At 58.8% G+C, this 26116-nt stretch overlaps 1 protein-coding gene across 9 annotated transcripts in view; it reads left to right on the top strand.

Moving 5' to 3' along the window:
• KDM2B (lysine demethylase 2B) overlaps positions 1 to 26116 on the top strand; it is a 106728-nt gene that overhangs the window by 32336 nt on the left and 48276 nt on the right. For 8 of the 9 annotated variants that reach the window (XM_045845284.1, XM_045845301.1, XM_045845293.1 and 5 more), the window contains 5 exons: positions 1540 to 1633; positions 2687 to 2840; positions 9307 to 9422; positions 15039 to 15165; positions 17573 to 18051. In XM_045845284.1, coding sequence (XP_045701240.1) covers positions 1540 to 1633; positions 2687 to 2840; positions 9307 to 9422; positions 15039 to 15165; positions 17573 to 18051 — 970 coding nt within the window. Of the gene's footprint in view, positions 1 to 149; positions 198 to 1539; positions 1634 to 2686; positions 2841 to 9306; positions 9423 to 15038; positions 15166 to 17572; positions 18052 to 26116 lie in introns of those variants that run through there. The other variant, XM_045845326.1, reaches the window with a different exon arrangement.

Raw genomic sequence — 26116 nt, 5'->3', positions numbered from 1 at the left:
AGGTGCAAAAGGCAGCCCCAGAAGGAGGGGGCACTTTCGGCCCTCCCGCCTCCTAACCCGCCCCGCCCCGCCCCGCCCCTCCCTTTTATTCTCTCCGCGCCGCTCAGCTGCTGGCTCCTCCCCCTGCTGGCCCGCCTGGCCCCCTTCCTCCCCTCGTCCCCAAACCGTGGAAAAGAAAAGTGCTCCCGGGAAAAGAGGTCAGTGGGCTAAGCATGGGGGAGGGGGAGCCCTGGAGCTGCCGAGAGGCAGGAGCCCCAGGGAGGCTGCCCCATCTGTGCCTCCCGCGGCTCTTGTGGGAAGGGACAGGTGGGAGGGGGGACCCTGCCACTCCTGTCTGCCGGGCTTGGACTTGGAAGCCTGCTCCGTTCTCCCTCCTCCTCCAGTCCTGCCTCCCTCTAGGAGGGCAGCGCGTTCAGGGAGCAGGGGGGACCCTGATGAGTCCCAGTAAGGAAGGGCTCAGGAGGGGGCTGCGGACTGTTCTTTCCTTCCCCCCGAATGCCCTGCCCCCCCCCCCAGCCTCTAAAGCCGAGCCTCCCCCCGCCCACTGTCCACCCCCCACCCCCCCAGGGTCTTCTCTTCATCCCTTTACTTTGATTAAAAGCAGCTTTGTGGAGACATAATTCACATGCCATCTAGCCATTCAAAGTGTCCGATTCAGTGGTTTTTAGTTAGGTTTGTGGAGTTGGGCAACCACAGTCAATTTGGGAACATTTTTTTATCACCCTACATGGGACCCTGTACCCTCGGGAGTCACCCCTAGCCTCTGGCCACCACTCACCTACTCTGTCTCCGTCGACTTGCCTACGCGGGACATTTCATATACGTGGAATCACCGGCGGTGTGGTCTGCTGTGGCTGGCACCCCTGAACTTCTAGCCGCTTTGCTTACTTCGCGGCCAGGGGCCGCCGGTCTTGCCATTGAACTTTTCCTGTGCAGTGCTCCAGGAGGGTTTCATCCTTATGGGCGGGGGGGCCTGTTGCGTTTCCCTCAGTGCCCAGCCTAGGTCTGGGCTGGAGCGCTGGGCGGCTCTCAATAGTTACGATTACTGAATGACTGGGAGGATGAATGGGGGCTGGGAACTGGCAAACTAGGCAGGTTCCGGGGGCCCGGCTGCCGCACCGGGGGCCGGCGGCTTGGGAGAGCTGTAGGTGTGGGAGCCTCATAGGGGCAGAAAGGAAGACCTCCCTGGCGTCGGAGCGTGGGCGAGGCAAGGGTAGAAGCCTGGGAGGGCTGACCTGGGTGACCTTTGGGCTGCCAGCTCTCTCGTGGGAACCTGAAAACACAAGTGCCTCCCCCGGCCCTGTGGGGGGGGGGGAGGTGGCCAGTGCATGAGATCGGTGGTCACCTGATCACAGGGGCTTCCCCCGTGGGGAACTCCGGTTCTGGTTGAGTTTAAAAAAAGAGAAAGGAAAATTCCCCAGTGTCAGCGTTTATAAAAGGGCAGCAGGTCCGCCGTCCCCGGGGCTGTCTTCTTCCCTCCCGTGGTTCGGGCGTTGAATTGTTTCCCTGCCCCCCCACCCCCCGACTTCTGTGCTGCAGGTACTGTCTGATGAGCGTGAAGGGTTGTTTCACTGACTTCCACATCGACTTCGGCGGCACGTCTGTCTGGTACCATGTTTTCCGGGGTGGGAAGGTGAGTCGGGGTCAGCCCCTTCAACTCGGTGTGTGTCTCCGGCTGTCTGTGCGTGGTGGGGCTCACTTGCTTTTACTCTCCCTTCCGCCCCTTCCTCCAGCCAGCCCCTGCTCTGTGAGTGCTGTCGGGGCCTCTCGGTCTTCCCGGGGCCACCTCTTCATGCTTGTCTTCTTCTGGAGGGGAAAGCTCAAGGTCACCTCTTTTGTGTCACATCGGGTCACCCGTGCACACTCACTCACCCAGTCTGGGGCTCTGAGCACCCGAGGCCGGGCTGGAACTCCAGATTTGGCTCCCAAGCACCCCCAGCGTTCATTTCCCTCCGCTACCGTTTCGCTGCAGCCTGAGACCATTTCACTGAAAACTCTAGTTGCCAGCATCACCTGCCTCCAAGAACATGTTACATCAGGGACCGACGTCACCCAGAGAAAGGACGTGGTGGGAGGGGGTGTTCAGGATGCTCCTGCTGTGTTTGCTCCTGTGAGCGTCACATGGGGACGAGGGCATCACCGCAGGGACGTGGGTGCCCCCTGGGAATACGTGTGCGCCGCCCCGCTCATCCGGGTCTGCGTGTGTGCCTGTTTTAATCAAACTCGCTGGAAGGAATTCTGGCTAGGAAGTCGTCCCGCTTGGTTCCAGATGTTGGTCCTCCTTCTCCGGAGTGAGCCTGAGCTGGGTTTATTTTTCGACTTCGTTTTATCATACGACTTCGGAAATTGCCCTTCCTCTCCTGCCCCCACCTCCCCGACAAGCCCGTGGCCCAGGAGAAAGAATGTTCCACTGAGTCCAGGAAGGCTTCCCCGCCTGGCGTCTCACGGGGAGCAGAGGTTCCCCCCCAGAGGCGTGTTCCGGGCATCCCACAAGGGCGGCCCAGCCCTCCCTGCCACCCCAGAGGCCCTTCGGGCCGGTCCTGGAGGCATCCCCGGGGTGCCCCCCTCCCCAGCCCGTCCTCCTCCCTCGCAGGCAGGTGGGGCTGTCTCCTCGGCCCTGGCGGAGCCTGGAGCAGTCAGAGGCTCGGCCTGCATCCTCAGCTGACTGCCTTCCTTTCCTCCCAAGATCTTCTGGCTGATCCCGCCAACCCTGCACAACTTGGCGCTGTACGAGGAGTGGGTGCTGTCGGGCAAGCAGAGTGACATCTTCCTGGGAGACCGCGTGGAGCGCTGCCAGAGAATCGAGCTGAAACAGGGCTACACGTTCTTCATCCCTTCCGGTAGGTGCCAGCGGGGCTGGTGGCGGGCTCTCGAGTCCCTGCGTCCCTGTGGCTTCAGCCCGGGTTTCAGGCCCAGCGACCTGGTTCCTCTGGGCCTCCTGGCCGCGGGCAGTCCCTGAGAGGGGCGGCTCCTGGCTGTGGGGAAAAGCAGCCTCTCTTCCCTCGCACGTCCAACCCGCGTCTCTCCGCCTGCGGGCTGGGATTCTCTCCAGGGGGGACGCCCGGGGCTCTCCCTCTGGGAGAGTTTGGATGCCTCCCCAGCACTCCCCGCGTGGAGATCTCTGGGTGCCAGCCTGGTCCTGTGGGTCGTGGGGGGTGGCGGGTTTACCCTGCGGACTCTCTGGGCAGTCCCCAGGGGCCTGGGGGTTTGCTGGGGTGCCCCCCAGCCTGGGTTGCCTGGGAAGGACCCAGAGGGGCAGCCTCCTTCTCTCGGAACATGATGAAACGGAATTGGCATCGGTGGCAGCTCTCGCGCTGGGACTCCCCACGCCAAAGCCAAAATTAACTGCACCGCGACAGCAGAGGGTGGTGATTAAGAGCGCCGGCCCTGGAGCCAGACCGTGTGGCCTCACTGCCAATTCCGGCTCTGCTGTTTACAAGCTGTGACTTCCCAGGAGGGACTTTGCCTGTCTGTGGCTTGGTGTGCCTCTCTGTAAAATGGGACTGCGTGAGTGGAGTCCTGCAGCTGTTTGGAGGTGGGCTGAGCACCTCGGGCCAGGTATAAGCCGGGTCACGGTGGACGTGACAGCTGACCTGGCAGTCAGGGAGCAAGTGCGGCCTTAGGCTGCATTAATGGGAGCATTCTACCCAGGATGAGGGAGGACCTAGGAGGTTGTGTTCTCCTGATTGTACTTTGGAGGGTAAGCTGCCCTAGAGAGAGAGGATTCTGGATACCGCATCTCATGAGATGAATCTGAAGGAGGAATTGGGTGGTTTTTACCCGGGGAAGCAAAGGTATATGGTAATGCAGTCAGCCAATGGAAGGATTGTCTCCTGGATGGAGAGGTATAACCAAATGGTACTGGAATGAGTTCTACCAGGTAGTGAACTCCCCATCTCTGGAGGTATACAAGTAGAAAGTATATATGATTGGGCCAAGGGGACTGCAGGGCATTTGCCACTGAGTAGATGATTGGACCTTAGGATAGGAGGCCACTGAGATCCGTTGGCTGGAGAAGCTGGGTGACACTTAAGTTTCTGGGACCTGGGCTGAGAGCTGGCCTCGGGTCTGGACACCAGGCACCAGTGTGTGGTGTCGGGTGAGGTGGGGATGGAGGTGGCAGCAGTTCCCACCGTGGCGATGGGGTCTGCACACCTGGGCTCTTCCAGAACGTTGGACAGAAGGTGGAGACTTCCCTATTAGGGAAAGTGGAGATTCGAGGAGGCGGGGCTTAGTAGGTGACCTTGTTATCGTGGCCCCAGGTCCATCCTCGGGCCTGTGTGGCTCAGGGAGGGAAGGGCCCCTTGCTTAGCACGGGACGGGCTGGACCGGTGGGCAGTGTCTGTGGTGTGAACCCGAGGGGACATGGCATGGAGCGTCGGGAAGGAGGTGGTGTCCTTCTCCAGTGTGACGCAGCCACGCCGCGGGCGTGGGAGGATGGGCCCTGCGCATTCAAAGAGCTCTGACACGCTCTGGGCCGTGCTGACTCTGACCCTGGGCTGTTGTCTCCTCTCTGCACCTCAACTATCCCATCTCTACAATGGGGGCAGGGCGGGGCTGAACCCCGAGACCCTCCGGGTCCTTCCCATCCTGTCCCCTGAGCTCAGACCTCTTCGTGTCCCTGGGGAGACGGGCCTTCTTCCCTCAGGGCCTTACGCGGAGCTGGGAGGTGGCGCGTCGCTTCCCCCAAGTCGGGGCTGGGAGCAGGTTGGTGCTGTGACTTCGGCACGTTGGAAAAGGTCTAGGGAAGCAGCATCGGAGCCACAGCGTGGGGTGGCGGGGGGACCGGAAGGCAGGACATGGACTTGACCTGCCGTGAGCAGGCAAAGCCTTCTGCTCCTGAGGGTCCTCAGCGAGACGCAGGACTTTCTTTCAGGATTTGGGGGAGGTCAAAAAGGGACCATTGGGATGTGTCACCATCTCGGGGGAAGGGGGGCGCATGTGGTTCCCAGGCATTGATTTCATGGACCAATGAAACTAAAAAAGAAAAAAGGTCGGGAGCTGATAAATACAAGATTGCTAAAGGTGGACATTTAAAAAACACACACACACAAAACACGGAATCCATGTATGCCGGTGCTTCACGAGAGGAAGGCCGTTCTGACACCGAACACGTGGGCAGTGCGCGCCCTCAGGATGCAGGACGGCACTTGCACTTCGACGGCGAGGAGTTTATGGAACTTGACCCCATGTTCGCTCCCAGGCTTGGCCTCCCCCCGGCTGCGCCTGCCCAGGTGAACTAGAGCTAACACTAATAATGCCTGGTATTACCGAGCAGCAAATATTTTGTATTTCTATCTTCTCTGCAGGCACGTTAAGAAAAACCATCCCCCTCTCCCTCTGGTAATAAAGAAGGTTCCCGAGGCCCAGAGAGGTGAACAAACCCGCCCAAGGTCGCACAGTTAATCAGTGGCAGGGCAGGGCGGGAGCCCAGGTGTGCGCGGCTCCAGAGCCCACCTGGTTCCCTGTTTGCCTGGGAGCCGGCAGATTTGAGATGTCTGTCCCCTTTTCTTTGTCATACGGCTTCCGGAGAAGGATTTGTCTGTTTTACAGACTTTCTTGAGGGTCCGCTTGGCAGCCTGGAAGGTGCTGGGGGGGAGGCTGCGAGACAGATTCCTTCTGTTTGGAGCTCACGCCCGGCCAGGTGGCTGCCAGGAGGGTGGGGTGCTCAGTGTAGGGGGCCCCTGAGGTCAGTGATGTGGGCTGTCCTGAAGGTGTTACCCACCCTTACTTTACACCCGGGACCCCAAATTCATGGCAGCTCCCGGTGTTCCTCCGACTCGGGCCAGCCTGCAGAACTGTGACCGGTCACTACTTATGAGCCTCAGTCGGCTCAGGCCCCAGACGTTCCAGCTGTAAAATGGGTACAGGGAAGGGCCCCCGTGGCAGTGAGGCAGAGGGCGGCGGGGCTGTGGGCACCGGGCCGCTGCTCAGCTCCAGCCCGTTGGGGCCAGGCGGGCCCATCTTCTCATTTTTCTTGAGAAGGAAGCAATTCAGAATTTGCATTTTCCCCATTTTTTTTTATCATAGCAGTGGGTCCAACCCAGCACAGCCCTGGGCCCTGAGGCAGCCTGTGGCCTGACCGTTCGGGGCCCCATTGCCAGCTCCCAGCTCCCAGAGAGGCGAGAGGCTCTCCCTGCTTCCTCACGGCAGACTCGGGCCTGGCACAGCGTGGGGAGAGGCCCCACCCCTGCATTCCGTGACCTTGGGTTTCACTCCTGCAGCCGCCGCAAAGATAGACAAATGTCGGGGCAGCGGGTGGGACGCTGGATTCCGAAGTCTGAGCATCGGACTCGTGGGCACAGCTCCACGGGCACGGCTCCACGGGCCCCTGCCGTCCTTCTCCGCCCTCTCTGGTTGCAGAGAGTGCCTGCCAGTGGGTTCTGTGGGTCGCCTGCGTTCCTTCCACGACTGGATCTGTCCCCCGCCACTTGGCCTGAATAGCCTCTGTTGTTATTACCTTTGTGTTGTCGGCGGTTCTGGCCTGGGAGCGGGAGGCGGATGCCAGCCGGCCCGGCCCCGTCCGCAGCTCGGGACACCTGCGCTCCCCTGCTCCCTGGGGGGCAGCCAGCGAGACGCCATCGGGAGGGTGGGTACGGATGGGCCTTGGGAACAGTGTCGTTTCCCCTCGCTGGCCCTTCTGGAGGGAATCATTGAAGTAATGAAGCAGGTGTGGGGGGGTGGGCCAGGGGGAGGCCCCCGGCAGCGACTCTAATTCTAATCCAGTGGAGGCTGCCTGCCCACCCTTTCAGCCCAGATGGGGGGGAGGGAGCCAGGAGAAGCTTTTAGAGCCCCCTGCTGGGCGTGTTCCTGGGGGGCAGGCTCCTGTTTCCCTCTTTGCAACAGCACCTCTCTTCTGTCGCCCTCCATGCTCACGCGTCAGGTGAGTGGAGGCGTACGTCAGGTGTGTCTGCGTTTCCACCTGCCGGGAGTGAAGGGAGAGGCGGGGGCTGGTCGGTGCGCTTCACGGGGCACTGTGCCTTCCAAAGCCCTGCGGGGGGTGGGGCCACGGGGACCTCGGCGGCAGGTGCTCGTGTGGGATGAGTTCTTGTTCGCCACCGAGTTGCGTACCTGGTAGGTGGTGGCCGCGAGGGGGAGGGTCAGGTGCCGCAGGTGGTAGGGTGAGTCGGTGCTGGGGACAGTTTTGGACTTACGAGTCCCGACCCGGCCTTTCCGTAGGGAGGTGAGCGGGCACGTGAGGTGCGTGGGGAGCGGGACCCGGGAATCCTCGTCCCTGGGCAGGCTTCCCCCTGCCACGTGCATCCACGGAGACCGCACGGCCCCGGTCCCGGTGTAGAAAATGTGGCTGAAATACCACAGAGGGCAGTAACAACAGCAGTAATAATAGTGCTCCTCCTGGCAGAAACATAAAAAGGTTGAGAGAAATCAGGTGGTACCCAGCCGAGGCAGAGAGGCTAAAGCAGACAGGAAACAGACTCTAGGTATCAGCAAAGGGGGGTAAAAGGGGTGGGGACGGAGGCCCCGGCGACTGCAAGGGCACCCCTAGGGCGTGCGGAGCCGCTCCTCTGCTTCGCGCAGCACGGCCAGTTACGTAAAAGCCCTCATTCCTGGGCTCCTGGCCGGCGCCCTCCTTCTGCCCTCTGCCCAGGCCCCAAGCAGGGGAGGGCCAGGGCCCGCGTGCCAGCAGTGGCCTTGCAGCCTCTGAGCTCTCTTCCACTGGCAGCGTCGCCCCGGCAGCCGTGACGGCCTGTGGCCGCCTGTGACTCCGGCTGGCGCGTGTCAGCTCCCGGGCGGGAAGAGGCCGGGACAGCTCGGTGGGTGGGAGGAGAGGGGACCGTGGCACCTGGCGCGGCATCCTGGCCTGCCCCTGCCCCAGCCCCTCTGCTCATCCTCCGTCTCCGCCTCTGTTCTTTCTGCCCCGTTCCTCTCTGCGTTCTCCCCCTGCGCGTTTGCAGGCCTGCCTCCAGGGACCCGCGGGCCGTGCGAAGCCCGTGACGCAGTCACGGTGCAGCGTGGCGGCTGAAAACGGAGCTGCTGTCACTTACCGGCTGGGACTTCACTCAGCGAGTGACCTAGCTTCTCTCAGCCTCGGTGTCAGCGTCTGTGCATGCGAGTGGATCATGATACTCCCTGTCGCCTTGCTCTGCGCTGTCCCTTACGGTCGCCAGGAGCTGCGCGCCGGTGCAGTGAGCGCTTGAATCCTGGCCAGCCCCGGAGTCGCTGAAGGGAATGAATGAGGCAGCCTGCTTTGCCTCTGGCTTTTAGGGACCGAGTGGGGGCTGGCTCTCTGGGATCTAGTCCTGATACGTGACTTTATTTTTCTCCGCCTTATGCTTGCTCGTCCTCTGTAAATGGGGGGTGACTCTAACATACACTTTTTTCAGAATTTTGTAAGATTAAATGAGTTAAGCCCTATGCTGCCCTTAGGCCAGTGCCTGGCCCCTGGAAGCACTTGATTACCACGTTTACTGGGCCAGACGTGGGGCTGCGTGCTCCGGGGGTGAAAGAGCCCCAGGGTGCCCCAGCCTGTTACGAAGCTGCAGGTCTGTAGGGCAGAGCTGGTGCGGGGGTGCAGGTGTCGTGTGGCTAGGGAGACGCCTGAAAACAGGCCTTGGCGGGTTTTGGCGGCAGGAGGTGGAATCGGGCAGAGAAGAGAGGCTGGGTCCCGTGGTTCTGGCAAGATGTCACTTTTTTTTTTAAAGATTTTATTTATTTGTTTTTAGAGAGGGAAGGGAGGGAGAGAGAGAGAGAGAGAGAGAAACATCAATGTGTGGTTGCTGGGGGTCATGACCTGCAACCCAGGCATGTGCCCTGACTGGGAATCGAACCTGCGACACTTTGGTTCGCAGCCCGAGCTCAATCCACTGAGCTATGCCAGCCAGGGCTTAAGATGTCACTTCTTAGTTGTGGCCTCCGGCAATCCTTTGTGACCACTCGAGAGACTGGCGGTCCCTGGGATGTCCAGGAAAAGGCTCAAGGACATCCGAGCAGCCCGAGGGAGGCTTTTCCAGCTCTCCCTGGCCGGCACGGGAGGGGCCAGGGCCCGCCTTCTCCGTCGGCTGCCGTAGCCAGGTCCGAAACAGCACAAGGAAGCCTTTGTCATCACGATCCTCGACAGGTGGGGGCCGGCCGGCCGCTGCCCACCACCTGGCCTGAGCTAGTGCACGTCACTGCCTGCCACCGTCCAGCCGGCTGCCGGCCTGAGTCCTCCAGGCCGGCCAGAGCCTCGGCTTCTGCGTCAGGCGTCCCCCAGCATCCTTAGCCCTGGGCCTCCAGCCCACTCCTGCACGGGGCACGGGTGGGGTGGGGCCGGCGGCTGACCGGGTCTCTCCCGCCCCGCCCCAGGCTGGATCCATGCGGTCTACACCCCGGTGGACTCGCTGGTGTTCGGCGGAAACATCCTGCACAGCTTCAACGTGCCCATGCAGCTGCGGATCTACGAGATCGAGGACAGGACGCGGGTAAGTCGGCTTCCTCCTCTCTGGGTGGGCGTGCCCGGCCCCCGGGCTCTGCTGAGATCCGGGTGTGCGGACAAGTCGCTCCGAAGTCCTCCACGGTGCCCCCTTCCTCCCGCTCCCTGCCTCAGGCCGGGCCTCGGGCCTGGCTTTTCGGGGCAGGGGGTGATGACCGGAGCCCCTCCCCGAGTCCTGGGAGTTTTCTGCTCCTCTCCGGGCTCGTGGCAGCCAAAACCCCCTTGCCAAAGAGGAAGTGTGTTTTGAGAAAGCACTGCGACTTTGTCAGCCAGCCCGGCTCTTCCCCTTCCTCACGTGGAGAGGGGGTTGGAGGGAGCCGGGGGAATTTCGTCGTGGTCGCTGCTGTGGTTTGCAGGGGGCTGGGCCTTGGGAGAAAGGTCAGGTCTTGGCCGAGAGTTCCCGGGGACCTCAGGTGTGACGTGGAGACGGAGGAAGCCGGCGTCTGTGGACCCCACGGGGGCTGCCTCTGAGCTCCGTCTGGGTGCCCACGGGGGGTCCCTAGCTCTCCCCTCGATAGTGATGGTAATGGTTTCTCAGACATGAGGTCCCCTCACCCTCACCCACAGCCAGGACTTGGCGGGTGTCCCCAGCTCTGCTCCGCGAGTGTCCCCTGAAAAGCGCTGGCTCCTTGGAACTTGCCGCCCTCTTTGCTGCTCTGGAGCTTGACCAACCGTCCCCAGGCATTTGAGACAGGCCAGAGGGTGGGTGGGAAACCGGGGCCAAAAAGGCCCATTTCTTCTTCTTTTTTTCTTACAGTTATTCAGATAGTGCTCTTCCTTTTTTCTGGACAGAACTCACATATACCACGAATTTCACCATTTAAAGTGCACAGTTCGGTGGCGTTCGGCGCATTCCCAGTGTCGCGCGGCCGCCACCTCTGTGTAGACCCAGGGCGCCCCCCCCCCAGAAGAAACCCCCGTCCCCCATTGGCAGTCACTCCTCGTCCCCCCCCCCCCCATCACTAATCTGCTTTCTGTCTGTGTGGATTCGTCTGTTCCGGACGTTTCTCAGAAACGGGATCATGTCACGTGGCCTTCCGTGTCTGGCTTCCCCCGCTCGGCGTGGTGACTCCAGGCGTCCTCTGTGGTGCGGCAGGTGTCCGAGCGTCACTCCGTGTCACAGCTGAGTCGTGGTCCACGAGGCAGGCAGACCGTGCCCTCTCGGGCTTTGCCACCCAGCTGGCTTTCTTGCCCCAAAGATGCATTTCTGCGCTTGGGCCTTGAAGACCCCCGCCTTTCCTGGCCTTGCTTCCTGGCCTCGGTGTCTATGGAATCGCACAGAGGAGTCGAAGCCTTAGCCCCTGTGTGTGTGTGTGTGTGTGTGTGTGTGTGTGTGTGTGTGTGTCTGACCTTTCTAGCGGTCCTGACGTCGAGGGACCCCGCCCAGAGGGTTTCCCAGGGACCACATTAGCCGCATTCAGTGTCAGGGGCACCAGAGGGGAGCGTGCCCATCTCCTCCTGGTGGGCTTGCTCCGTGGGACGCCCAGATCTGCCAAGATCGGGTCTCGTTTTGTGGACGTTTGTGCCTCTCCTCTCTGCCGCCCGCCCAACATCCCTCTCCTGGTCGGGGGGGGGGCGTGTTCTGTGGGAGAGGCTCCGTCTGGGTGTGAGTGGTCATCTCAGAGTCTGGGTCACGTGCCGCCTGGGGCTCTGGCCAACTGTTCTTTGGCCGGTGCTGAGGAATGGGCCAGTTTGTGAGCAGACCAGGAAGTGCAGGCTAGAAAAGGAAACATCTAGAAAGAGCAGCCAGGCCCATGACTTTCCAGGCAATTCCTGAAAGGCAGAGAGAGTCAGGCTGGGATTTCTAAAGGCTCCAGCCGCCCCTCCCCACTGGGAATCCAGCTCATACGGTGGCTTTGGGCCCCATCATCCTGTGAGGAGCCCAGCCCCCCTCCCTCCTCAGCAGGAGGCGGGGGTGGGGGGAGGTAAATGAAGTGGAACCCCCAGCTCCCGTGCAATATCACGGCCATATCCAGATGAGATGACAGGGCCCCCTCCCCCAAGGCCCACTGTCTCTGTCGTCTGAGTGGACACCCATCTGGTTCCCCCCAAGCAGGTGGACGGGCGGGGGCGGGGCGAGTGGGCAGGCTGGACTGGACCCAGAGGCAGGCTGTTTAATCTGCTTTGATTTCTGGTCCTTGGCGAGGGCTTGTCTGCAAGGCCCAATTGTTCGTGTCTTGGGAGCCCAGGCAGACAAAAGATGCCGGGGAGAGAGCACTGGAGGCCAGGAAAAGCGCCAGGGCTCCTTGTCAACGCGCTACAGCTTCATTCTTTACATCCCCGCGAGCCGCTCCAGAAGGACGTGGCCATTTAAAAAGAGTTTTTCAAGAGTCCTAACACATGGCGTGGCTCGGAAACCACATGCAGGGGGCAGGACAGTGGGCAGCATCAGTCTCTAAGCCTCGAGGTGCGAGTTTGTCTGAGAAAAAGAATTTGCTTTTCGTGGTCCAAGGTGGGGGACCCCCCACCATCCAGAGCAGGGGAGTCCCAAGGTTCTCCGAGCTTTAGAAAGCCAGGTCTTGCTCTCATGGTTTTAGTTTTTCTGGGCTGGATGATAGGAGCCTTCACCTGCTGCCCCGAAGACAAGCGCGGACAGGTGTCTGGGACTGACGGGTTTCCATTTCCTGCCCCTTTTGGAGATGACACCTTTCGCCGCTCACTCTAAAGATATGTGTGGGGGAGGGGCGGTGGAGAGCTACACCAGAGAATGGATGGGTTGCGTGTTTATTGTTCAAAGATAACATCTCAACAATGAGCAGTACATACTTTAACTCCAGCTAGATTGATAAGGGTAGGGATGGTCCAGATGATCATTAAACTGCAGTGTCTCTCTCTCTCTCTCTCTCTTTTTTTTTTTACCCTTTTTCCACGCCCCCTAATGGTTCTAGTGAAAACAGCCTTCTCAGGAAAGGTAACGCCCGCATGCCCCATTTCCTCTGAGTCAGTGAATCTATTCGGAAGTTACAAATAATTTACCCTTCCTTTCACCTTTCTCCTACCATTGGATTATTTTTTTTTCCTCATTGACTTTTTTTTTCCAGGAGAAAAAAAAACAAACAAACAAATTTTTAAGACACTTCCACCCAATCTCATATTTCAGTTTTTTCAAGTCCCGAGACCTGGGAGTTGTAGATGCACTGAAATACCGCTGGTTCTGATCCCCTGAGGTCACTCTGCTGTAAGAGGAAGGGCTCAGGCCAGGTGCCACTCACTCGAGGGGGTCTTTGGGGACCCACCCTGACCCTTGGAGCCCCGCCGATGCAGGGAGCAGTGCACGCTTTCTGACCGCCTTGCCTTTCGGCGACGACTCAGTTCGAGGAGGCCCCGATCCCGTCAACAAGTCATGTTGAGCAATCGTGTGTTTAATGTTCCCAGGCATGTGGCTGAATCCTTTTGAAGGCGAAGGGTGGAAGGCGACAACCCGTTTGTAAGTCAATTCTTTGCCAATTTCGTTTCCTGCGGTGCTCTCTTGGAAAAAAAAAAATAAAATGAAATGAAAGAGATTTTAATTCCTTCATCAGCATTTTGTCTTCACCCAGCTGGTTTCCTTTGGGCTCAGCAAAGACTTACCTTCCTCTCCTGAAACACAGCCAAACACAAAATTGTTCCCCGCCCCAATCCACAGAGATTCTTGGGCTCGATGGTGCCCTTCCATGCAGAGTGGCTCAGATGATCTCCCCAAATTTGAAAAGTCAAAAGCGCTTCAGAGTCTGGCCGATCCAGCCTAAAGCCAGGGGTTATTTGAGTGAGGGTCCAAGAAGAGGCGGACCTGCGTGTCCTTGGCTTGCTCTGGCAATTGGCAGCTTGTTTCAAAATCGCTTGGCCTTTGTTCTGAAGTCGGGGTGGGGCTGAGACCCCCAAGCCCTTCTCCCCAGGAGTTGAGGGCCTGCCTCAGGCTGAGGAGCCTCTCTTCCATGTAAACTCCAGAGGGCACGGATCCGGTGCCTGAAGAAAAAAGCATTATTAATACACGACCCCAGCAATCAGCCTGGAGTTCTTGGGGAAGAAGCTGGAGCCAAGGAAACCACTCAATGATGTTCCCAACTCCATGCATCCCCCCTGCCCCCGAGGAGCCCAAAAGCATGCAGCCAGGGTATCATTCCAAAGCGTACCATCCACCCGAGGCAGGGAGGTCCGATGGACCCAATGCGCAGATGGGAGAAGTGAGGCCCCTAACGTGGGAAAAGGGCCTCAAAGCTGGAAACTGAGTCAGTGAGGGAGATTGAGAGCCTGGGACGCTCGGGTGGGGCGAGGTGGGGGCCTTTTCCGAGTGGGCTCTGTGAGAGAGGCAGGAGAACAGTGCCTTAGGACCCGCGGTGGACCCGGGTCTGCTTGCACGTGTCTTCGTTCCACGTGTGGAAGGTTGCCTGTTGGTTGTCCGCAGAGAAAGTGAGGAGAGTGCTGTGCTTAACGTCAGGCTCCCTGAGTCCCTGGGAGACAGAGGAGGTGGAGAGGGGTCTCTGGCCCCTGCGGAGGTCCCTCGAGGCAGGTGCACCCTCGGTGAGAGGGCAGGTGAGCAGGCCAGGTGTGAGTGTGGGCCGCGGGCGTGCAGGGTCTGTATGTAGCCTTGGAGAGGAGGGCCCAGCGGTGGGGGAGGGGCCACCCTCCCAGCGCTGCCACTCCCCCCTGGCCCACTCAGGGTGCAGTTTTTGGAAGGGTCCTCTGTGTCGGGGTGTCAGTGGTATGGCTTCCTCCCTGTCTTTTGCTGTCAGCTCACCCTTAAAGGCCCCACAAAATCCCCCTGGGGCCCAGGCCTTGTCACAGTTCTTGTCACAGTGAAGCTCTCAGCACCTGTACTTCCTCCCCTCCAAGAAACAGCCAAAGCGGATCTCTGTCTGGACTCCTGCTCCAGACCTGGGGTTGTGTCCCTTGGTGTTAGGGCTACACTGGGGACTCGTGTCTAAGTAAGGGAGTGCCCTGGGAATGCGCACTGGGCGGTGCCAGCTAGCGGTGGCCGCGGTGACGGAGCAGGAGGTGGGCCCCTGGGCGGCCCCACCCCCAGAGGGAGGAGCGGCCACACCCCTTCATCCTCATTGGCCCAGCGGGCGCAGCCCCTCCCCCAGGGTGCAGGAGATGCTTCACAGCCTGTCCGCAGGCGGGTGACGTTTGGAAATTATGGATTTTCAAGACGGAAAGAGGCAAAGCAGAGTCTGGGCAAGAATCTTGGAGAACGAGCAGGAGCCCGTTTCTGTTGTCGCTAGAATCAGGCAGTGGCTCGCCTTCGTAGGTCCCCGCACCCTCCGTCCGCGCAGGTCCGGGGACAACACAGTCTCTCTGCACCTCCAGAGGCACCAAGCGGCCCCCGTCCACCTTCCCCGCGGCGTGCTGCTCAGGGAACCCTGACATAGCGCTCCCACCGAGGCCTCTCGCTCCGCTCTTCCGCCTCATTTCGTGCATGCTGCCGGTCTCCCCCGCGTGCAGCGTCTCCCCCTCGCCCTGCAGCTTGCCCTCCGACCATGTTCCCCTCACACCGTTCATGCTTTCTTCGCTGAGATGATGACAATAATTCCCGCCCCCCAGGAAACACCGCCCTCCTCCCTTCTCGCCCACCTTTTCCCCCTTTGCCCTCCAGAAGCTGACCTCCGCCCCGGGTCTTCGCTTTCAGGTGCAGCCCAAATTCCGGTACCCCTTCTACTATGAGATGTGCTGGTATGTGTTGGAGAGATACGTGTACTCTGTGACCCAGCGGTCCTTCCTCACTCAGGAGTACCAGAGGGAGTCGATGCTGATTGGTGAGTGCACGGCGCGGCCCACCCCCTTCCCCCCCCGCCCCGAAAATGAAATCGTGACCCCAACAGAGTAACGGCGGCGCTGGCTTCCAGGGCTCGCCAGTGACTTTGTGAATGCGGGGGGTGGGGGTGGGGCGGGGGAGCAAGTCCTGGCCGTGATTGCTGAAGCAGGGCCCCACGGAGCAGAGCATCCTGGTTCTTTTTTTTTTTTTTTTAGATTATTTATTTATTTATTTAGAGAGGGAAGGGAGGGAGATAGAGAGAGAGAGAGAAACATCAATGTGCGTTTGCTGGGGGGCCATGGCCTGCAACCCAGGTATGTACCCTGGCTGGGAATCAAACCTGTGATGCTTTGGTTCGTAGCCCACACTCAATCCACTGAGCTACGCCAGCCAGGGCCATCCTGGTTCTTTTTAATTCTCAGTAGCTACCAGCTGATTTTTTTTTTCCCCACCTGAGCCCCAGGGCTTGGTTTTTTGTCCATGTAAGAGCAGATGTGCAAAAGGCAGCCAGCCCGCCAAGTCCCAGGCCGGCCCTGAGCCCGCCGGCAGGATGCCGGGGCTGGGGACGCAAGCTCGGCAGAGCGGTGCGTGGTTTTTCGTCCCGGCTGCAGCTCCCGGCCCTGCTGCCGTTACTCAAAGGGACCTCACCCCCCCCACGGCGCTCGGTCCTTGTGTCCGGGCTCATCGATGTCCTCGCCAGAGCTGCGCAGAGCTGTGGCAGCCTCGCGTCGTCCCTCCCCCCTGCCTCTGAGCTGTCACCGCCGAGGGCTTGTCCTGGGTGCGGAGTCCACTGGGCCTCCCTTATTTCGTCTTTCTCATCGCGAGATTGAAAAATGCAACCGGTCCACACGATTTGCCCTGTCATCTCCAGGATTCTTGGACTCTTTATTTTTTCTCTTCCGCTCACTAAACCCTCTTCCTCTGTTTCCGTGGCTCCCGTCCTTAGTGCCTTTAGGGGGCTGGCTCCCGGTGGGCCCAGGATGGGGCCCAAATGTCTCTGCTGGGGTTCTGTTGGGAAGTGCTTATGCGCCTCTTGGAAATCCAGTTCCGTCTGGCAGGGAGCGGTCGGGGGGTGGTGCTTTGAGTCCCATTTCCGTCAGATGTGGCGACACTCAGGCGTGAAAGACACCGAGAGCCTACCACCTGTTGTTCCGAAGCCTGCAGCCTGGTGGGAGCTGGAAACGACTCTCTCGCGAACTGCTGGGACAGTTTGGGCGGCCGAAGCGCGCTCCCGTGCGGACGGGAGGCTTGATTTTTGTGGCCGTGCCCAGGAGCCAGAGATGAGGGTCACTTCTCTCTTGTTTGGATACTCAGGGCTGTGGAAGAACATGCCCAGTTCTGAGGGGCAAACTTGAGCCAGCGTCGGGGGCTCTGGCGCCTCCTTTTTTCTTAAAATTTCTCGCCACTGTTTCCCCCACTTCTCCGGTCCGTCTGCCAAAGGGAGAGGTGGGCGTTAGGGGGACCCCCCTCCTGGACCGAAGGCTGGGTCGTACGCCAGGAACCGCGCTCGGTGGTGCCTTCTTTGTTCCTTGCAACAGGCCTTCGGAGGAAGTCATCTTTGCGTGATAGTTTTTCAAGACCATTGCGGGGATATCGCTCCCACACACTCTGCCCCGTTTCTTGCGTTCACGCTGAAGGTTTTTAGTTGTGCAGCCGTCACAACCGTTAATGTTGAGGACACTCATCACACAGAGAGAAACCTGTGCCGTCTATTGCTTGCTTGCTTTATTTATTTTCTTACTTACTTATTTTAATCCTGAGGACGTGCTCTTTGATTTTAGAGAGCGGGGAAGGGAGGGAGAGAAACATCGACAGGAAAGAGAAGTATTGATTGGTTCCCTCTCGCATACTCCCGGACCAGGGACCGAACCTGCAGCCTAGGCATGTGCCCTGGATAGGAATCGAACCTATGACATTTCAGTCCCCAGGAATGATGTTCCCAACTACCTGAGCGACACTGGCCGGGGCAACACCTGTGCCCTTGAGTTATGTTACCTATCCCCTCTTCCCCGGCATGAGGCAGTCACTACTCCACTTTCTATCTCTATGGATTTTTTTTTCCTGTTCTGGCCTTTTCAGTGAGTGAATCATACATAACACATGCCCTTCTGTTTTATTTTTTATATGTTGAAAAATGAAATGCTGGGCGTGTTCAGAGAGGGGAAGCAACTTGTCTGGGTACACACAGCTGTAGGAAGTTGAGCTGGGATTCGAACCTATGTCTGACTGACCCCAAACTTCCTAGAAGCTGAGGGAGGCACAGACCATTAGAGCTGTCAATAGCAGCCTGATCTCCGGAGCGAAGGGGAGGCCTAGTGAGGGAAGGTCCCAGGGACGCCCAGCAGGGAGTCTGGGGCGTTGGTCTCAGTCTTTCTTGTGACCCCTCCACCCCCACCCCCTCCCTATAGATGCCCCAAGAAAGCCCAGTGTAGACGGCTTCTCGTCGGATTCCTGGCTGGAGATGGAGGAGGAGTCTTGTGAGCAGCAGCCCCAGGAGGAGGAGAAGGAGGAGGAGGAGGAGGAAGAAGAGGGTGCAGATAAAGCACCCAAGCCGTCTGCCGAGGGCCCTGCCTCGCCCACCAGCACCCCCTCGGAGGACCAGGAGCCCCCCAGAAAGAAGCCCAAAGCCCCCGCCCTGCGGTTCCTGAAAAGGACGTTGTCGAACGAGTCCGAGGACAGTGTGAAGTCCACGGCGCTGCCCGCAGAGTACCCCAAGACGCCCACGGGCTCCCCCACCCCCGAGGGCTCTGCCAGATGGACCCACCTCACCGAGTTTGAGCTGAAGGGCCTGAAAGCTCTGGTGGAGAAGCTCGAATCCCTCCCGGAAAACAAGAAGTGCGTCCCCGAGGGCATCGAGGACCCCCAGGCACTCCTGGAGGGTGTGAAGGTGGGCAGGGAGTGGCGTCAGGGGCTGGGCAGCCGAGGGCCGGGCAGGTTCTGTTCGGAGCACAGCTTTGCAAGGGCAGCTCAGCTCAGCTCAGCTCAGGGCGGCTTGGTGCCGACTGTCCTCGGGGCGTGTCCACGCCTGGAGAGGCCACCTCATCCGGGGTGTCCAAGCGGAGGCCACCACCGAGACCTGCAGGGTATCTGGGTGGAGGCTGGCTCCGGCTGACGATGCGCTCTTTCCCACCCTTGTCGAAACGTGCGGATTTGCCAGCCGCTGGTGCCGTGCGTGCGCCGCGAGTGCTGCTGTGGGTTTCGCAGACAGACTCGGCCATCGAGTCAGGGAGATTTGGGTTCTGGGTTGGCTCCCGCTGCAACGTGTCTCTGTTTTTACGTGAGCAAGCTGTACCTCCTGGTGGTCTTCAGGGTGCCCAGCCATGGTGGGCCACGTGGCCACCTGGGGTTCAGAGGTCGCCAAGCAGAGCCCAGGTATGGCGCCCACACTCACTCAGGGAGCACCAGCTGTGCTGTCCACGGGGGAGCAGAGAGCAGGGGTCATGGTCAGTGACCTTGGGTAGTTCCCCGTCTAGCAGGACAGCACGCAGGTGAAGACATCGGGAGGCGGAATTCAGCGCCCCTGGCCCGCTGTGTGCGCCCAGGGCGCGGGAGCGGGAGCGGGCCGGGGCTCGGGCGGAGGGATACAGAGGCCGCGCGAGCCGGATCAGAGAGGCTGGGGAGGATTTCTGCAGATGGGGAAGGCTGTTGGAAGCGGAGTGCTCACGGGCAGGTGTTTAAGAAACAGGAGAAGCACCGGGCGGCCTTGTCTTCTTTGTCCTCACAAGCATGACGTTTGCTGAAAGCTTGCTGCCCAGGGCCGGGTACCAGCGCTAGGCAAGCAGTCGTTACCCTGACTCTGCCTTCGCCCCACGAGGGAGCAGGCTGGGGAAGGCTCGGGGACATGCCCGAGGTGACGGAGCAGGTAGATGGCCTCGCTGGGGCGAAGGCCCGGGAGCACCTCCGGAGCGCCTGTGTCGACCTACCGCGCCAGCTTCCGCCTGTCAGCGCTGCTGAAGCTTTTTGGGGCGAGGCCTCAGAGGCCCCTGGCTTTCCTCCTCCAACGTCCGACTCCCCCAGAAAATCCAGCTGCCTGCCAGGGCCGGGAACTGAATTTAAGTGTCTTTCTAACTTGGGGACATTGCCCAGTAAAAGAATGCTGTATTAGATATTTCTGTAAAGCAAATCTTTACTTGCTATGGGGCCTTTTTCATGGACTCTTGGCTTTTTTTTTTGGAGGTTGCCGGCTGTTCTTGAGATTTTTATGAAAACAGGTTTTATGCACAGAAACGTTTTGCATGCCAAGAAACACTCGGGCGTCGTGAACTCCAGCCTGTCCCTCTGCCCCACGTGAGGAAGCGGGAACCTTGTGAGGAGGGGTTCTGTGTATGAGGGTCCCCGAAGGGAGCCTGAGAAGACCGCCCGGTGGCTGCTTTCTCTCTTGTGAGGTCCTGAAAAGTGAGAACAAGGTATTTCCATGAATAATTAAAGCAGTCATAGTGTGAGGGTGCCGGAATGTTGCAAAGGAGTTAAAAACACATTCGTCTCGAGAGGAAATGTTCTTCTGTGCTATGGAGAGTGTTTTTTTCTTTACACGCTTCCTACACCTCTGATCTGTTTGCGTGCAGTGCTCCTGGTGCCTGGTTAGTCAGGTGTTTTTCTGGGAGTGGGACTCGGCCCCTCCTGTCTCTCGCCTACTCTCGCCTGACGGGCCTCTGAGGCCGGTTTGGCCCCTGGGAGGGGTGGAGGAAGCCTGGGGGGGTGGCGGGCTCACAACTGTCAAGGAGCCAGGCTCTTTGCCCCGCCCATGGGGTTCCGTGGGGTGCAGTTCATGATGATGTGTGACAGGGCGTCTCAGTTACTGTGTGCTATTGTAGGTGTTTTCCGTACACTTACTCATTCAAACCTCCCAACAATTGTGTCTGGCCTGCATGGTGTTCAACATTGTTATTAATTCGTTGCCAACATTAACCAATCAGGAGAGTCATGTAAAATAGCCCGGTTATCCTGGCCCCTGTTTCTGACTGGCTGCAGCTGTGGAAGTGAGTCGAGGCTGACTTCGCACACCGCAGTCCCCACCACTCCCTACTGCCTCCCTGAGCGTGTGTTCCGCACACGGCTGGCACAGGTCCTTTTCATGTAATCTGGCCACTTAGCTCGTTTGCTGAACTCAACAGTCTTTAGAGATACTTAGGCTCTTGAGCCTTGGCTGAGGAGGCCCTTTTTGGGCTCAAGAGGTTATAAGCTGGGTGGACAGGTGCCCTGGAGCCCTGGGACAATCGGGCCTCCTGCTAGTGTCTTGCAATGCTGTGCGGCCAGGAGCGTACCCAGGGTGTCTTCCAGTCTCCGGAGACGCAGGAGAGGTGGCTGAAGCCAAAGCTGGCCTTCGGAGTGCGAGTGTGGTCAGAGCGTGAGCAGCCTCTTCCTGGCCGCACTCTTGGGCGCCTCCGCCCTTCTCTCTTCCCAGGTGTTGGGGGGTTCCCTTGTGCCCTCACCGAGAATGAGGACGGGCTCAGGGATGGGAGTCCAAGGCAGACCTCCCCGCCGATGCCCCCTGCTCCCGCCGCCGGGGAGGGCGTCCCGGTTCTCCCCGGTGGTGTTTCTCTCCTTCGTGACCGACCACTTTTGCTCTCTGGCTGGTGTTGCAAAGAGACGAAGTCTTCTTTCCCTCTCTCCGTTTCTCTGCGGCCTCAGGCTGCTGCTCCTGGTGCCTCACGGTCATCGGAGCCCCTGGGATTGGAGACGGTCCCCAAAATCAGTCAGTCTCCGGATGGCTGGGTTTTGGCTTTTATCAATAACGCACTTTTTTTTTTGGTAAAGATTTTATTTATTTATTTTTAGAGAGGGAAGGGAGGGAGAAAGAGAGAGAGAGAGAAACATCCATGTGCGGTTGCTGGGGGTCATGGCCTGCAACCCAGGCATGTGCCCTGACTGGGAATCGAACCTGTGACACTTTGGTTCGCAGCCCACGCTCAATCCACTGAGCTACGCCAGCCAGGGCTTCAATAACCCACTTTTTCTTACATTTGTAATGCATCTTTGGATTATTTTTATTTTATTATTATTATTCTTTATAAAAGATTTTAAATTTATGTATTTCTAGAGAGAGGAGGAGGGAGGGGGGAAGAGAGCGAGAGAAACATCGATGTGAGAAAGAAACATGGATGGGTTGCCTCTTATACACACCCTGTCAGGGGACCCAACCTGCAACCCAGGCAAGTGCCCTGACTAGGAATTGAACCGGCGACCTTTCGCGTTGCGGGACAATTTTTTTTATTTAAACGTTTGCAGACCTTGATCAGAGACTTCTGGTGAGTGGGCTGTGGCTGGAGGCTGAGAGGACCGGGAAGGGACAATGTGTCTCCTTCAGTGTTCTCTCCCCAAGCTGTCCCCCCGCCGTGTGGCCGGCCGTGGGGTGTGGGGGGCGTGGAGAAGGAACGCTGGACTCAGAGTCGGAAGACCTCGGTCCGACCACTGCTCCCTCGGGCTGTGGCTGCGTGACTCGGGCGTGTCGTTGCACTCCTCTGAGCCATTATTTCTCGTTTATATCGTGGAAACGAGACCTCTTACCCTGCCTGCTGCTCGGAGGCTCCGAAGGCCAAGCCAGGAAATGCGTTTGAAGTCACGGGATGAAGCTACAAAACTAACCACAAGATGTGACGTGCAGGTGGCCGCTGAAGAGGGAGGCAGGTGGGAACCGGGCCAGGGTCAGCTGCCTGCTCCAGGGCATTGGCAGTGGTTTGGGCATCTCCCCACAGAGTAGGCGTCTGGTGCTAATGGGCGCACCTCAGTTAATGTTGCTGGGCTGGGGCCTCCGATGCCACTCCCTGGCGACGTGGGACGCGTGGCGGGATCGAGGAGACCGTGTGGCTCCGGACCGTGATCCTTCCAGAGTGGAGCTCAGGAGGCAGGTGGTGTCAGTGTCGGCTGCTCGGGGAACCCTGCCGGGGCCTCCCACGCACGATGCGGAGAGAAAGCCCTTGTCCCCTCGACACCGTCAGGTTCATTCTCTGCCCCACTCGCCGGTCCCCGGGGCTCCCCGTTCTAGGCCTGGAGGGCGGCCGTCACGCGGTCAGCGGTCAGCCGGGTGCTGTGTGCCCTGCTCTCCAAGTTCTGGAGCCACCCAGACCAGCCGAGAGGGGGAAGGGGGAGGGGGCATACTTTCCAGGAGAGGGAAAACCAACCAAAGACAGGTTCTTGGAGAACAGGGAATATAATGGGTTTTAGAATTGTGGTAGAAGACACACGAACATTTATCATCACTCATTCATTCATTTTTCCTACTAGACCACCAGGTTAGAGCCTGCAGGAGGGAGCCTGTATTATTACCATGGTAAGGTGGTGTCCAGCACGTTCACAGGATTGTGCGACCACCACTCCTACCCAGTCCCAACCTCTGTCGTCACACCAGACAGAGCCCTGTCCCCATGGACAGGGACAGCAGAGCCCTGGCCCCCGCCCTCAGGCCTGCCTTGTCTCTCTGTGGATTTACCTATTCTGGAGGATGTCTCTTCTGCAAAAAGGCTTTAAACGTGGTAGTGTTACCTGATCGTTGTAAAGCAAAATTTAACATCCTAGGCAACGGGACAGAAAGTGTCCTCTGCTCAGTCCTCACGCCCTGGAGGTGATCCCTTTGTTAATCACCTGGTGAATATACTTCCGGAGCTTTCCTCTCACCCCTGTGTATACAAACACATCATAATTTTTTGAAAGGTTTTATTTATTTATTTTTAGAGGGAAGGGAGGGAGAGAGAGAGAGAGAGAGAGAGAAACGTCAATGTGTGGTTGCTGGGGGTCATGGCCTGCAACCTGGGCATGTGCCCTGATGGGGAATCAAACCTGCGACACTTTGGTTCGCAGCCCGCGCTCAATCCACTGAGCTACACCAGCCAGTGCTATCATAATTTAAAAAAAAAATTAGATCATACCATCTTACGACTTGCTTTTGTCCCTTAAAGCTTTCTTTTTGTGCGCCTGTTCCTGTAAGTCTAGCGTATTCTTTTTCGTGGGCAGAACTTTCGGCAGCGGAGGTCGCCCATGCAGCCGTGCTGACGGGAGACCCCCAGAGGCGCTGGTTGCAGCAAGTGCAGGTTCGCTCACTGGGACCGTGTAAACTTGACTTAGATCTGATCCTCAATGATCGTCCTACTTACTCCATCGGCTTTAGGGAAAGGAAGATTTCAACTCTCTGGTGAGGGCCTGAGAAAGACGTTTTCTCGCCCGTCTTTGTGAAACCCTCTGGGACTTGGCCTTGAGGCGTCTTCGGTGACTTCCTTCTGTTAAGACACCTGCTCGGCTGGGGGTGCGGCGGGGTGGCTTCTACACAAAGGGAAAACCAAGGAAGCGGGATGCACGAGAACCCTGAGTCCAGTTTTGCTTCCTGTCTTAACTACTCACCGTGTGGCCTTGGGCAGGTCACTCCACCTTTCCGTGGATCCTTGGCTGTTTGGAAGTGCTTAAGGGATTGCCACCTGCTGTCCTCCCTGTAAAGTGAGGGTAATAACAGGGACCTGTGTCACGGAACGACTGTGAGAAACAGCGAGGCTGTGAACACTCAGTGCTGGGAGAGGGCCTGGCTGTTCACAGGCATCCGTCAGGGGAGAACTGGACTGGCTTCGGCCAGCGCCCCGCCCTCCCCAACCAAGCGGTTCCCCCCTATACCCGCAGCTTCCCCTACCCTCTTTCAGGGTGATGAGTGAAGTCTGTGTTGGTCCCCAAGGGCTGCGTAACAAAGAGCCCCAGCCTGGCTCAAAGCCGGGGAGCCTGAATCTGTCCGTTCTGCAGGCAGGAAGTCAGCCATCCCCGCTCGCGCTGCCAGTCTCTAGGGAGGGCTCCGTCCTCATCCCGTGCCGTTCCTCCCGGCTGCTCGCCGTGGTCCTTGGCATTCCCCGGCTTGCAGCCTCACCACTGCAGCCTCTGCCTCCGTCTTCACCTGGCCACCTGTCTCCCCGGTGTCTCCGAGGGCCTGCTCCTCTTGCAGGGACACCAGTCATTGATTGGCCCAGGGCCTGCCCCGGTCTGTTGGATTTCGTCCTTGATCTGATGACACCTGCGAGGATCCTGTTTCCCAATAAGGTCCCACTCCGAGGTTTGGAACACGTGTGAATTTGGGGGGCTCCGAGGTTTGGAACGCATGTGAATTTTGGGGGCTCCGAGGTTTGGAACGCATGTGAATTTGGGGGGCTCCAAGGTTGGGAACGCATGTGAATTTTGGGGGCGCGTGCCGATCCGCCTGACACTGTCGTCTTTTCTCTCTTCCCTCTGGGAGCGGCACGCGTTCGTGGGTGGGCAGAGTGAGTCACGGTACGAGGGACATGGCCCTGCCCGCTGTCTCTCCCGAAGGACCTGCACTTCCCTCGAGAACTGAGAACTTGGTGGGAGAGCACAGGCTCCCGACGGGGGGCGCGGGGGCGCAGGGCGTCTGGCTGGTCGCGGTGGGTCTAGTCCTCCAGTGGGCTGTAAACGGCTTGACAACCGCCAGCGCGTCGTAAGGCCGTGAAGGGGAGGGACCCCGGGGGCTGGCCGCAGAGGGCCTTTGTCCCGTACCCCTCGGCGGGGTGATCCTGCCGCTGCCCCTTCAGGTACCTGCAGGCTCTCTTTGCACTGAGGCCGCGCTCCCCCGGCTGCCGGAGTGTCAGCGAGGGGTGGACACGCCAGCTCACTGTAGGCAGCAGCCTTTCCTATTGGAGGTGTTACGGGACCGCGGGGACTTACGGGACTAGCGGAATTCCCACAGAGAGTTAAGGGGGTGGAAGAGACAATAAGGGAGGGAGCCATTGTTTTCAGAGGTTATCTTTTTTTTAAAAAACACAAAAAAGCCCAGATATAATAGAAAATAACCCTAAATTAAGAGTCTATTATCCAAACAGGTGTTATCTTTTTTTTTTAAAGATTTTTATTTATTTGCAGAGAGGGGAGGAGTGGGAGAGAAACATCAGTGTGGGAAAGAAACATCGATTAGTTGCCTTGCGCACCCCCAACTGGGGACCTGGCCTGCAACCCAGGCATGTGCCCTGATGGGGAATCGAACTGATAACCTTTTGGTTTGCAGGATGGGGCTCAACCCACTGGGCCACACCAGCCAGGGCCGGTGTTATCTTTTAAGACCACAGGTTCTAGGGTCCAGCGGAACCCCCCATGTCGTGATGAATCAGCTCAGGGGTCTTGGGGACGTCGGTAGGATGGGGATAGTAAGAGTACATGACTCATTGGATTTGGCAAAGTATCACTAGGACGGGGCCCTTAAAGGGCCAGGGAGCTAAGCCGATATTGTTATGATTATTCCAGACACTAGCCGCTATGGAATGAACACAGGTCTGTTTATGTTCCAGTCTGAGTGTGTGAAACCCACGACCTTGCGGTTAATCAGCTCCTGACCTCGGAACCCACCTGCTCATTTAAGTTGCCCCTCCTGATTCTTGCTGTTCGCAAAACAGGCAGCTGTCGAGCCCAGACTGGCAGCACTGGGGGGCTTTTTTGAATCATCACACACCTGCCCGCTTCAGCAGGGCCAAACGCAGAGCCAGACACGGGGGACCCGTGGGCGGTCTGCAGCCTGACCTGCTGCCACCCTGAGATGACCCAGAACATGGAGATGGGGCCCAGCTGGATTTAGCCCAGCCCTCGGGGTCAGGCCGCCCGTAGCTGCGGAGGCATTCCTGCTGGAGTTTGAGAGGGAGCCCTGTGTTTGGTACTTTGGGTGGGGGATGGGGGGTGAGGGCAGGGGGGAGGGCAGAGAGGGTACAGAGAATTGACTGGAGGAGGAATGAGACGGGCCTCTCACCTGAGGAGCTCCCGGTGTGATCACAAAACGAGAGAGCTCTGGGTACGCGATTCCGCTCCTGTACCCCCTCGGGAGGATGGAGGAGAGCCGTGGGGGGGCCAGAGGGCTCCGTGCCAGTCGTCTGGGCAACCGTGGATCTGAAGAATGGTTAGGTTGACCCCTGCCACTGGGCGCTTTTTTTTTTTTGTTCTGAAATTAACTTCTGGGCCCCTGCATCAAATTTATTATCCCT

This window comes from Phyllostomus hastatus, unplaced genomic scaffold (genome assembly GCF_019186645.2).
Source record: "Phyllostomus hastatus isolate PE091 unplaced genomic scaffold, TTU_PhHast_1.1 phas_contig_1162, whole genome shotgun sequence".
Lineage (NCBI taxonomy): Eukaryota > Metazoa > Chordata > Mammalia > Chiroptera > Phyllostomidae > Phyllostomus > Phyllostomus hastatus.
Note: the sequence above shows the minus strand (reverse complement) of the source record. Positions and strands in the feature narration are given on the sequence as shown.